At 43.0% G+C, this 13,880-nt stretch overlaps 1 protein-coding gene across 1 annotated transcript in view; it reads right to left on the bottom strand.

Moving 5' to 3' along the window:
• Positions 1-430: 430 nt before the first annotated feature.
• The window catches only part of Ntn4 (netrin 4), a 113,771-nt gene continuing 100,321 nt past the window's right edge, over positions 431-13,880 (bottom strand). Inside the window, exons 7-10 of the mRNA NM_001106780.1 lie at positions 13,586-13,701; positions 8,111-8,179; positions 5,547-5,717; positions 431-603 (exon numbers count right to left, since the gene is read on the bottom strand). Coding sequence (NP_001100250.1) covers positions 461-603; positions 5,547-5,717; positions 8,111-8,179; positions 13,586-13,701 — 499 coding nt within the window. The 3' untranslated portion in view covers positions 431-460. The remainder of the gene's footprint in view (positions 604-5,546; positions 5,718-8,110; positions 8,180-13,585; positions 13,702-13,880) is intronic.

Genomic DNA, 13,880 nt, shown 5'->3' with positions numbered 1-13,880 from the left:
TTTTAAGAAATGCCTTTCCTACGAGTAGAGCTGGAGGGTGGGGTGTGGGGGGGGGCTGGGGAGGGTATGTCCCTAAAAAACCTCATTGATTTCCTTAAATAGCTTCAAACACGTATCTGAAGCGGGGGGGGGGGGGGGGGAGGGGAGACCCTGTCAGGGAATGGATGCCTGTGAGATATCGTGTCTCTGTTAAGATATTCTCAGTAAACTATGGCTTTCAGAAGCAGTCTCACTTAAAGCAGGTATGGACTTGGGGTTTCCATTTCTCTTTATGGAGCAAGACTGTCTTCAAACACAGATCTAGAATGGATATGGTTAGTCAAGACCTACACATTGGAACACTCCCCCCCCCTCATTTTGGCACTTAAAAAAATATTCCAGTTTTATTTCGAGGTCTCTTTTTCATTAGTCTTGTGTGTCTGCTACTCAGAGAAGAGCCCCTGTGTGCTTAAGACCTTCTTCAGTGCTCCACGCATTCTCTTTTTAAGATGTGCATGACTCTTCTCCCAAGAGCTGGTTTCCAGGGCTGGACGAAGCTTTTCATATTCACAATTAATCTGCCTGTTCTCACGTCCTCATAGCCAGCTACCAGGTACTCCAAGCCTGAAAACACAAACAGGATACGTGAGTTACACCCTTTGGCCTTTGTTTTGAGTTTGTTTTTGTCTTTTCAAGACGCAGTTTTTTCTCCACGTAGCTCTCTGGCTGTCCTGGAACTTGCTCTGTAGACCAGGCTGGCCTGCAACACACAGAGATCCTCCAGCCCCTGCCTCCAGAGTATCGGGATCAAAGGTTTGCGGCATCACCACTGGGCACACATTAAACTCGATTAAAGCACGTGCTGTGACCTTAGCAGGTCCAGCGTTACTGGCTCATGGTTTTACACAGGTTTTATAAGATGGAGGGTCACAGATACTGACAGATGACATTTAGTATATAATATACACCATATACTGTGCACATGTTATCTCGTGTGACCTCGACAATGACTTATAAAGTCCCTTGTCTCTTCCTCTGTACAAGTGAGAAACTGAGGCTCAGGGGTTGGGACTCAAACTCAGAGCTGTCTGAATCTTGACTTCCGTATTGTTCCACCCCGACTGAGAGAGGAGGAGGGGATCCATGGGCACTTGATCCATCAATATTCCTTGGAGATCGCTGTGTGTGTTTGGCAGCAGCAATTAAGAAGGACTTTACGAATCAGGTGGTGCTGGCGCACACCTGTCATCCCAGCACTTGGGAGGCAGTGGCAGGTGGGTCTCTGAATTCGAAGCCAGCCTGGTCTATAGAGTGAGTTCCACAACTTAGCCTTTAGTGAGAGTTCCGGGACAGCCAGAGCTACACAGAGGGACCCAGTCTGGAAGAACAACAAGCAAGCAAACCAAACCAAACCAAACCAAACCAAACCAAACCAAACCAAACCAAACCAAAAAGACTTTGCAAAAATGAAGCAACTATTTGAAAAATATTGGGCTGGAAGCATGGCTCAGCGGTTAAGAGCACTGACTGCTCTTCCAGAGGTCCTGAGTTCAATTCCCAGCAACCACATGGTGGCTCACAACAATCTGTAATGGGATCGGATGCCCTCTTCCGGTGTGTCTGATGACAGAGGCAGTGTGATCACAAACATAAATAAATGAAAAAAGAAAAAGAAAAATGTTAAAGGAAAGTTACAGGTGTCGTAAAAGGACACACATTCTCTATACACTTTGAGGAATGACTATAAGTAGCTTGCTTATGAATAAAATAAAAACAATGACAAAAACTAATGAAACTCGATCACACTCATTGCTGCCCTTATAATTAAAAAAGTTCAGGCTTAAGAAAAAAAAAGCTTGGCTATCAACTGCACAGACACAGTCCTGTCTCTTTCTGTATTAATTAAGGAAATGACGGTATCCCACGTGGTGTCAACTTTGACATGCAGAAACAATTTTATAAAGGCTAGGATTAGAAAAAAATAATTATGCCTATAACTTTCTAAGACAAAAAGCTGTATTCTTCAGAAGTTTTAATGAAGACACTAGATGTTAAAATTCAAATAAGTATCAGTTTAAATTTATGAGCCATGTGTAGTGACACATGTCTGTAACGCTAGTTATTATGGCTACTTGGGACACTAAGGCAAGAGAATCCCAAGTCTGAGGTCACCTGGGCAATGTAGCAAGACTTTGTCTCAAATAAAAAAGGACTGTTGCTATAACTCAGAGCTAGGACACTTGCATGGCTATGCACTCGTGTGTGTGTGTGTGTGTGTGTGTGTGTGTGTGTGTGTATTGCTTTGCCTAATACTTAAATAATAAAGTTCTCTTTTTACAAACACAATAAGCATTTACAAATCCACCAGAACTTCAGGGCTGGTGAGATGACTCAGTGGTTAAGAGCAGCGGCTGTTCTTATGGGGGACCCTGGTTCGATTCCGAGCACCCACATGACAGTTTACAACCATTTGTAACTCCAATCCGAGGAGACTCAACACCCTCTCCAGGCCTCTAGGCACTGCATGAACATGGTGCACAGACATGCATGCAGGTAAAAACATGCATACACACAAAATACAAATATGTGTTTAAAAATACAAATAAAAAAAAGGACAAAGATCAAGTATTTTAAATTACTTTAAAGCCATAAATAGAACAAATAGTACAGGTCTTTACCATTTACTATATTGATATAAAACTTATATAAATGATATTGAATGGTATGGTGTACCATTTTGAAGGTTTGCATATGCTTGGCCCAGGGAGTGGCATTATTAGAAGGTGTGGTCTTGTTGGAGGAAGTGTGTCACTGTGGGGTGGGCTTGGAGACCCCTCCTCCTAGCTGCCTGAGGATGCTTCCTGGCTTCCTTTGGAACAAGATGTAGAACTCTCAGCTCCAGTGCCATGCCTGCCTGGATGCTGCCATGTTCCCGCCTTGATGATAATGGACTGACCCTCTGAACCTGGAAGCCAGCCCCAAGTAAATGTTGTCCTTATAAGAGTGGCCTTGGTCATGTGTCTGCTCACTGCAATAGAACTCTCAGACAAACATCAAATCATAACACATAGTGTCTTCATTTATATCTCTTAGTAGTGTGTGTGTGTGTGTGTGTGTGTGTGTGTGTGTGTGTATTAAGGATTTATTTATGTATTTTATATATGTGAGTGCCCTGTCTTTACACTAGCCAGAGGTGGGCATCAGATCCCATTACAGATGGTTGTGAGGCACCACGTGGCTGCTGGGAATTGAACCCAGGACCTTTGGGAAAGGAGCCAGTGCCCTTAACCAGTGAGCCACCTCTCCAGTCCCAGTAGCACTTTATATTTAATTTGTCTATCTTTACAGATTGATGTCTGCTTTGTTATATGTTTGAAGGCACAAAGCTTTTTTTATCTATGAAAAAAGAAAGTGTACTTTGGTGTCACAGAAGACAAGGTTGTATGCATGGATGAATAGTAGAGTGCTTCTCTCTCTCTCTCTCTCTCTCTCTCTCTCTCTCTCTCTCTCTCTCTCTCTCTCCTTTCTTTCCTTTCTTCTCTGCCCCCTCCCCTTTTGGATTCTCTGTGTAGCCCTGGCTGTCCTGGAACTCACTCTGTAGACCAGGCTGGCCTCAAACTGAGGAATCCACCTGTCTGCCTCCTGAGCGCTGGGATGCAATACATGGGTTTAGAGGTTCCTTTTCAGAGGCTGCTGGGAAGACACATTGAGGCGGAAGGTTTCAGAGTTTTCTTATCAGTCTTCCTTGGTTTTAGGCATCGGACTTGTAAAAATGGAAAAACAAAAGCAAAATGAAACTGTGTCTGGTTTTGCTTTGGCGGTTTCCAGATTTTTCTTCAAAGCAAGTAAACATGTTTTCAAGAATTCTTTGAATAATTGTGCTTATGTTTTCAATTGTGACGAACTCGTTGGTTCTTTGACGCTGGCACAGACTTGAGTAGGAAATAGAGCTCACTTCCTGGAGAGTGGCGCAGATGGCCGAAGCTTTGTTTTCAATGTCATCCGGCAAAACTGGATTAGTCTCTCTCTCTCTCTCTCTCTCTCTCTCTCTCTCTCTCTCTCTCTCTCTCATCTCTCTCTCACCTCTCCCCCTTTGCCAAGATAATAGAAAATTGCTCAGAAGAGCCCTTAAGCACAGATCATTGGAAAACAGAATATAAATAAATGACTCTTTGTTTCCTGTATTCAAAAATCCCAGATTCTTACTTATTCTTTGGAACTATTTATTTTTTACCATTAAGGAAGTTTTCCTTCTATCTTATTGAACTGTAAATGGAATTAAGTAAACTAAACATCAGAGGGATGAAGGTACCAAAATGTTAGTTAACTTGAGAAAACATTACTTTTTTTTTTTTTAAATCACTGTTTATTGTGTTTCAGACTAAAGGGATATTTTATTTGTAGTTTTGCTGTTATCTGTTTCTTTTAATTTGTTAATTAAGAGCTCTTATTAACATAACTGTGGTCTCCTGGCTCATAAGGGATTCCCCAATAATAAATTGGACCCAGGATACAAATGATGCACCTGTCTCAGCGGTGCCCTACCGCATACACAGGAAATCACAAAAGGCAGAAGAGGGAAGAAGTATTTGTTTTCCCGGAACCTGTTACTGATGGCTATGTTAGTATTGTTTGAGGGCTAGAGTGGACATTGGAAGGACTATGATAAGAAAGCTTAGCCCTGCTTTCAAATTTAGCAAGGGAGTAGAGAAGTAGGTGCAGACACAGTCGGGGAGGTGGACGTTGTTTACATGTAGGACGACTCGGGTTTTGGTACCATCAGCAGAGTTCTTACACATCCCCATGGACAGTTGTCACGAGAGATCCCTCTCTGAGCTGGTGCACATTCTGAGAGTACCACTGCCGGAGGGCTATCTCCACAGAGTCCCGGAAGCCCGGACCCCTAAGGGGTCATAAGAACTCATCTATGACCGCTATCGCCACCATCTCTGCCTTATAGTCTTAAGGTTCAAATCAAATCTCGCTCCATTCCAGGTCTCACTAAGATTGTATTTGAATTATCATCCCCCCACCCCACCCCCCCCGGCTGTTTCTCATTTCAAACCAGAATGATCTTTCAACGGAAAGCAACCCGATGAAACCTTGGGAGTTGTTTTCGATCCAGGAGAAACAGATGCTTCTCGTGCAGCAGCAGAAGCGGTTTCAGTGTTATTTGCACAGATGGGCTTTTGCATTGGTGCTTCCTTGGGGAGCAGGTTCTCCTGTAGTAGGGCCTCGCTTTCAAATAACACACAAAGCGGTTATATCTCGCGGCAGTGCGGTCCACGCAGCAGGCACCCGGAACCAATCCGAGGTTGCTCTTTCCGGATAGAAAGTGTTATATTGCTGGACTTTAAAATCCTTTCCCTTTTTAGAGCACATGGAGGAGGCTTTTGATTTTGTGTATTTTAATGTTAGTTCAAAGAATTCCTTTTGGATTTTACGCAGTATTCATAAGGTGAAAGGAGACATCCTTTTAAGGAGGTTTGGTTCGGAGGATGTACCGTAAGACAGCCAGTGCACAGAGACAAGGCTCACACGGTGGACCAAGTCTAACTGGTGCTCACCTGGATTGAGGATCGGGCAGGTGCAGCCTCTGTTAGTCCAGGACTCGGGATAGAGTGTTCTCTTGCCTCGTAAGATCTTCAGTTTGGTAGCCTGTAAGACTTTCTTAATCTTCACGTTGACCTCAGCGTGGGAACCTTTATCATGAGCTGATAAAATCTTGATTTTTAACACTGTAATGACATAATTCAAAACATTAAAAAAAAAGAAAGAAAGAAAAAGCTTACGGGTTCCATGTTTTCTTTTGAAACTGGAACTATTTGAATAGTCATTCCCAAGTGTGATGGAAGGGCGAGTTAATGAAAATCAGGATACAGAAATCTGCCTTTAAGGTCACGAGGCTCATTCACTTTTTCGGTGATTTAATCTCATTTATATTTTATTTTCCCTTTATTTGGAAATCTCAACTTTTGCCTCCTCCAATATTATGACACCAGAAAGATATTAACCATTGCCTATTCACTGCAAATACAGTTTTAAGTATATTCAGCTGAGCCAGGCACAATAGCACACACCGGAATCCCAGCACTTGGGAGGCAGAGGCAGGCAGATCTCTGTGAGTTCCAGGACAGCCAGGGCTACACAGAGAAACCCTGTCTCAGAAAGAAAGAAAATTCAAGACGAAGTCTAATGATGCATCAAATCTACAGGGAGAATAAGTAGGAGAGTAGAAATATTGTCCTGGTTTTAATTTAGGTTCAGATCATATTATCCCCTTTGGTTGACTGTGTATGATATTATGATAGAGAACAAAATGCTTGGGTAGAGTATATTTTACATCCTTCTACAGAGGTTACGTAACATTATTGATTATTTACTGTTCTTTGAACTACAATCTGGGCTGACCAGGTGAGGCAGACTGCACTCCTACTTGCTGGAAGTGCTTCAGTATTCTTCTCATTTGATTTATTTTAAGATTTATTTATTCTGATTTTATGTGTATGAGTGTTTGCCTGCATGTATGTATGTGCACCACACATGTGCCTGGTGCCCAGGGAGGCCAGAAGAAAGCATCAGATCCCCTCCTTGAGTGACAGCGAGCATCGTGAGCTGCTCTGTGGCAACTAAACCCTGGTCCTCTGCTAGACTAGAACTGTTCTTAGCTGCTGAACCATCCCTCCAGACCCTGCTTTTAATTTCCAATAATTAAAAAATATTTCTAAATTGACACATAGAAATAGCACGCCTATGAAATCCTATGTGATATTTTAATATACACATTGTAAAATGTAGAATAAAGTAGACCAGTTCAAACATTTATCATTCCTCTGTAATAAAAATACCTACAATCTTCCCTCCCTCCCTCCTTCCCTCCCTCCCTGTAGCACACAGTGTTGTTGGGAATTGGTTCTAACGCTTTGTCTGGATTCAGCCCCCAAATCTGGAATCTGTGTGTCCAAAAACTGAAAATCCCCATCCCCTATTGGTTTTTGATTGATCAATAAAGAGCCAATGGCCAATGGCTGGGGCAGGGGGTGGGTGGGGAGGGAGGGAGGGAGGGAGGGAGGGAGGGAGAGAGAGAGAGAGAGAGAGAGAGAGAGAGAGAGAGAGAGAGAGAGTGCTTCTAGGTTCCCGGGAGAAGAAACACAGTGAGGAAAGAAGGGATCTCCATGAGAAGAAGGGAGTAGGATGGAGAAAGCAGGAGGAGGGAACAGGAGGGAGGAACCACCAAAATGTAGGTAGAAGAAGAGAAGTGGCCCCCAGAAAGGCTGCTCAGAAGCGTCTTGGGCAGCAAAGATAAGGGGGCTGCCCAGACGGAGCCAGGGGAACAAGATAAAATATAGATTTAAGAGGCGTTAAGTCAGGAATGCTGGAGGAGGGGAGAATGCGCTGGCTTTGGGGAGGGTTAGGAGTGTCCAGCCACTGAGCTTGCCAAGGCATAACAAAATTACCTGGGGTGTGTGTGTGTGTGTGTGTGTGTGTGTGTGTCTGTGTGTGTGTCTGTGTCTGTGTGTGTCTGTCTGTGTGTGTGTGTCTGTGTGTGTCTGTGTGTGTGTCTGTGTCTGTGTGTCTTTCATTCGAGAGAGAATCTAGACAGCTCTCAGGCAGGTACAGTGTGTGCACAACTTGCTGGGAGCCAGAGCAGTTAACCAACTCACTGCTACACAGTGTAATACACTATGATTACAGAGCCATTTAGAATTGGAAGACAGTAAAGTCATTCATTAGAGAAACTATTTTCCTTCTGCCATATGCTATATATTTTTGGCATTTGAATGGTAGAAGAATATTTAGAGATATTGGGAAACAGACCTAGGTGAATCACCAATCTTTTGTTTTGCTTTTTTGAGATAGTTTCTCTGTGTAGTCTGGCTATCCTGGAACTCCATTTGTAGAGCAGGCTGGCCTCAAACACACAGGGATACACCTGCCTCTGCCTCCCAGTGCTGGGATTCAAAGCCTATGCCACCCCCAGTTTTGATTAATGCCTCATGAACAGCCTTCTTACCATTGCCCAAGCATCTAATGCAGTACAGAATCGCATCAGCCAGGCATCTAGTTTCCTTAGAAACCTCTGTACGTAGCCTGAATAGAGAATACACCAGCATCAAGGATTCACACTCACCATATGAATACTTCATTCCACAGAAGGCCTTGGGGTTTCCTAACACTTGTTCCTTACATTCACATTTACCTATGTAAAGCAAATGGAAAACTGCGTTATTGGGGGTGCAAATCTAGGCAACAGTTTATTCCTTCATTGATTCATTTAACACATGGAAGTATTATGCAGTCACAAAAATTATTTAATACAAGTAAAGTCTCCTTTTCAATGCAATTATCATCTAATAAAATATCGACCGGAGTAAAATATGGAAGATAAAATCAACATCAAATTCCAGTGACAAAGTGATGTGATAAATACAGTCTACTGTCAACACTTTATGTTAATGAAAAAGAACCAAAAGTATAAACTCACAGGAAAGTAATTAAGTATACTAAATATCCAGTTAATTAAAATGTCAAGGAAAATCAAATACAATACTTGGAGGTAACTGGATACCATATGATGTGCTGGGCAGGGTGATATCCTGCAGAACACCTAAGTATGATCAAGATATGACTCTTGCCTAAGGCTTGCAATTTGGTAAGCCAAAGGGTGTGTCTAAAAGTGACTAAGTGGTCTTGATAGAAGTCCAGCATGCTCAGGTGGGAGGGTCTCATGTTTGGGAAGATGAGCAAAGCCTTCATGGCTAAAGAAAGATCTAGGAATGGTCTTCTACAAAACGATAGGGTAGTTTCTTCCAACCCTTGAATTCACTTACTAGAACTGGCATGTGAGAAAACTGCCAGGCCCTGGAGAAGACTTACAACACCTTTGAACAGAAATGAGCGCCATAAAAACCAAGTTCCCAGTTAATGACAGAGGACTGTGATATCGCTAACAGAAACAGGAGCAGTAGGGGAACATTCCCGGACTTGAGAGTTTTAAAAGCTTTTGTAGCAATTCGTCTATCTAGTTTGTTGCTCTAAGGGACGTAGAATGATAGCTCTCAGAAGGGAGGAGCTGCCGAAATGAGACCTCAGTAAGAGCAGCAGTCAGCAAGGAACCGGAGGTACTGGGAACAGACCTAGGTGGCCGAGTTGTTGCTGGGTGATCTCTCTCCCAGCTTTGCCCCTGGAGCCATGCACTTTACCATGCCTAGACTGATGGTTTGGCCTCCACAGTTTCATGCGTTTGAATGGTTGACCATAGAGCAGGGCGCTATTAAGAAGTGTGGCCTTGTTGGAGGAAGTGCGTCACTGTGTAGGCAGGCCTTGAGGCCTCCTATGCTCGGGCTCCACCCAGGGTGGAAGAGAGCCTCCTCCTGGCTGCCTTCAGATCAATATGCAGGACGCTAAACTCCTCTAACATCATCTCTGCCTGCAGGCTGCCATGCTGCCCACCGTGATGACAATGGACTGAACCTCTGAAACTGTAAGCCAGCCCCAATTAAACGTTTCCCTTTCTAAGAGTTGTCTTGGTAGCGGTGTCTCTTCACAGCAATAGAACCCTAACGAAGACAGGTGCAACACTCAGGTTCCAGGGACAGAGAAGATCTTGGATTGGGGCTTCTAGAGTGAATGAGAAAGGGTAGCTTCCTATAGCAAAGTTGACTGGCACTAATCCAGAAGTATCAGGAAAGAGGGAAAATGATGGGTGCTCTAGGATAAGGAGGCTGGAGTGAATCAGAAAAGATCAACAAAACATCTGGGCAGAAACGCCAATCCAGTGAGAGCGGCGTAGAAAACTACGGCACATCAGCTATAGCAGCCCACGCTGCAGAAAAGAGCATAGAGTTCGAAAGTGTAAGATCCCGGGTAAAATTACATAGTGGGAAAGAGAAGTTAAAGATGCTTACAGCACGCTGCTGTGATTTGCTCATCATCTAAACACAGCAGAGGATCTCACTGGAGTGGTGAGTGAATGGCCCATGGCCTTTGAAAGCTGCCTTACAGCAGGGCGTGTGCTGGCCGCAATGCTGCTGTGCTGTTATAAAACCTAATGGAGCTATGAGTGAATGGTGTACACCATTCCCCGCTACAAAGCTCTCTTGTTAGTCCTTTCGGGGGCACACACAAGTCTGTCATTTGAAGGTTTGTCTTTGGCTGCCTGACAATACCCTTTCTTTGCATGGTTAAGAGCTCAAGCATTAATATGCATTGGTCAAGCTGGGTTCTGGGGGGGAATTGGGGGGTTATGCTGTTGTCTTAGCTACTCAGAAAGCTGAGCCCAGGGGACTATTTCCCAGGAGTTCAGGCCCAGCCTGGACAGATCCCGAGAGTCGATCTCAGAGAACGAAACTTTGCATTTGACTCCTGGAAATGGAAGAGGCCTGTCTGGTTACAGTAGGTGGCTGGAACATTTTGAAAGATGAACATTGCTCCCAGTTTTCTGGTACTAGTTAAAGCCAGGTTCGTCATTCGGGAAGTCAGAGTTCACGTCTGGTATTTTCTACCTCACGACTGGTAGAAATGTCAGATGAGAGGGCTGGGAATGAGCTCAGCTGTTGAACTCTTTGCCTAGCGTCTACATGGCTCAGGGTTTCATCTCTGGCACTGAGGAAGGTGGGAAAAAGAGAAAGGGAGGGAAAGAGGGGAGAGAGAGAGAGAGAGAGAGAGAGAGAGAGAGAGAGAGAGAGAGAGAGAGAGAGTTTATTTTGTGACAAATACCGATTTTTGGCATACTGCCTTATAGATGAAAGCTTTTAATGGTGTTTCCAGTAGACAGGTAGGCAGCTTGAACGGGCTTTTTTAAGTGCTTAAGAAACTGGCTGTCGTTTTTGTTGAAGAAAGGGACCCAGGAACATTGAGCTACACCCAAAGGGAATGTTGAAGCAGGGCTGTCTTCCTCACTCAGAAACTCGTCCAGATGGTTCCCAGAGGCTCCCTGGGGACATTCTAGGCCTGACAGCTGTGGGACACTTTATTTGCTCACTGGGCGAGCTGCCAGCTCCCTGATAACATGCACAATGGGTTTAGTGGATGTCCTGGAGTCCAAATGACCTGATTATTACAAATTTGGTCCACCAAGCAGTTACAGATTAGAAGTCATTGTTGTGGCAGAGTAGAAGACAGCTTGCAGAGTGGATAAAGTGATAAAATACAGACTAAATACCACGGAGGCCAAAAATAATGATAAATATTTGTCTTCTTTCTCAAATGCCTACAAAGATAAATATGAGAACCAAGCACGGTTCGCATCTATAATTCCAGCACTTGGGAGGCAGAGACAGGTTCACAGCCAATTCCGGGCCTACTGGGCCTGTACAATTAGACTTTGTCTCAAACATAAATAAATAAATAAATAAATAAATAAATAAGACAATCTTGTTTATGTTTTCTACCTTCTTTCCATTATAAGTTAAAATGAGACCATTAGGAAAATTATTATGATACTATGTTTAGTGAGAAAATCAGAATAGCAAATAACACTGACTCTCAAATTTGGGTTCATGGATTTTGTTGTTGTTGAGACATTGTTTCTCCATGTAGCCCTGACTGAACTGGAACTTGCTATGTAGACTAACCTGTCCTCACAGAGATCCTCATGCCTCTGCCTCCCACATGATGGGGTTAAAGGCTTGTGTTATCATGTCTGGTGTGAATCTTTAAATAAAAATTTTTAAACAAAATTTATTATAGGAAAAAAAAGGCCCTTGCAAAAAAAAAAATCACGCACCATAATTCTTGGTCTTGGGCTATAGGTTCCCTAAGAAAATCTTAAAAGAATGTTTCCTTCGTTATTTAATATGTAGATTAAGTTAAACGACAATTCCAAATTTCTCTGTATGTCTGAAACCAATAAAATGTTTGGAAAATATTATAGTCAAGTAACACAGTTTTGTTAAATCATACTCAAATACATTTGTATCTTTACTTGTTTATTTATTTATCTGTATACATGTGCACTTTAGGGTATGTGTGTGGGATGCATGTGTATAGTTGAGGCTAGAGTGAATGCCAAGTATCTTCTTTAGTTCTACTTTATTTCTTGACACAGTTCCTCTCATTAAACTGGGAGCTTGCTGATAATAGCTAGATTGCCTGGCCAGCAAGCCCCAGGTGTCCTCTTGTCTGCCTTTCTTTCCTTCTCCCCAAGAGCTGGGAGTAAAGGTGTGTGCCTTACTGTGTAACAGTTTCCTCCTAGACTGAAACAATCCATCCTGCAGAGAAGCTCCCTCAGGAAAAAGATAAAGAACTGAAAACAGCTTCAGGAAGTCCCTGAAACCGACCAGATTCACTATGCCTTTCCTTGCCAGAGTAAGCATAAACCTGAGAGTGCCCCTCAGATGAGAAAGACTTTCAGGTGAGTAGCGGTACCAGGAAGACTCTCAGAGTAGAAAAGCTGCAGAGAAGATCTGACCAGCTGCCTGAAAAAGGCAGAAACCAGCTAAGCTGCCCTGAAGAAGGGTACACTTACAGAAGAACCCAGACAGGACACTCTCCAACCTGTTGAGCTGCCTGCTGGCTGTGCAATGTATCCTAGGTGTCCCAGATTTTGTGAGCTGTCACCCATGGTGATACAGATGTCTTTGAGTCATTTCTGCCTCTCTGAGTGACCCTTCACCCATACTCCTGTAAGTAATCCCAATAAAATTCATTGGTTCACCAAGTTGGACTTGGTGGTATCTGTACTTTGGTCTCTCTGGGTTTCCCGTTGGGTGAATAGACCTGTATGTTGTGTCTTCCCAGGGAAAGTTTGTCACTCAACAGAGGTCAGATTCAGATCCTTATGCTTGCTGTGCCAGCATTTATTGGCTGAGCCATCTTCTCAGCCTCATCTCAGGTTTCAACACACAGCCATGTTAGGAAAAGGAGGAAACAAACCAGATGCAGGCTGTGTTAGAAAACAACCTCTGTGGGCCAGAGAGGACAGAGTGTGCAGTGGGCAGGGGGGGCAGACATCATAGATCCTTCGATTCTGATTTCACACTCTGGTAGCTGTGGTCAGGAGTTCAGACCTATGGGCTAACAGGAAGTAAGGATGAACCACCCTAGGGCACTTTTAAAAGACCCAGAGTGGGTTCTGTTCTCTATGATAATGAAAGGAAGTCTGAAATCTAAAACCATGGCCTTGTTTTTTAGTTTGCAATTTGCAACTAGGTAAATGGGCAACACTGGGAACTTTGAGTATTTACGGTGATGTTCTACATTTTTTCTCTGTTATATATTTTAATATAAAATTATAGCATATAAATATGTATTAGATATAACTAAATGTATATAATCGACAAAGATTTATTGATATAACAATAAAATTTATATATACCACATATATAAACTGTAAATATATAAAATCCTATATTAATAATACATATAAATATATATTTGTTATATTTTTATATAAAATATAAAATCATAAAAACAACAGCCCATTAAAATAATCCTCAACTTTTTTTTTTTACTTTTGTATCTATGGGGACAGGCCATTCGTTTGTTAAAACTCACAACTAAAGGATGCCCCTCAGAAGATTCAAAAAGCTGTCCCCTGGTTTGACACAATCACTACTGCTCAAGAGGAGGCCTGGAAACATGGTAGTGGCCCTGTGCGTCTCACCTGAGTGTCGAAGTGCAGAAAATCCCTGCTCATCTTCCCACTCCCAGCCTGGCTCACTCTTATTGTGCAGAGAGTGAAAGGCGGGGACTTCGTGATACCAGTCCACGTCAGCATTGCTAGCAGAACAGAACATAACGGCAAACTGAGTAAGCGGTGTCTTAGAAACCAAGAACGGGTGAATCTTGTCGTATAGACTCAAACCTTCCTATTTGTCTATCTCTTACTTTCACTTTCCAGTAACAGTGCTGGGCTAAGAAGTTACTGTGCAAAGTAATTTATTTTGCAAAAAGAACTA

This window comes from Rattus norvegicus, chromosome 7, assembly GCF_036323735.1.
Source record: "Rattus norvegicus strain BN/NHsdMcwi chromosome 7, GRCr8, whole genome shotgun sequence".
In the NCBI taxonomy this organism is placed as follows: Eukaryota; Metazoa; Chordata; class Mammalia; order Rodentia; family Muridae; genus Rattus; species Rattus norvegicus.
This window is presented reverse-complemented; position numbering and strand designations above follow the sequence as displayed.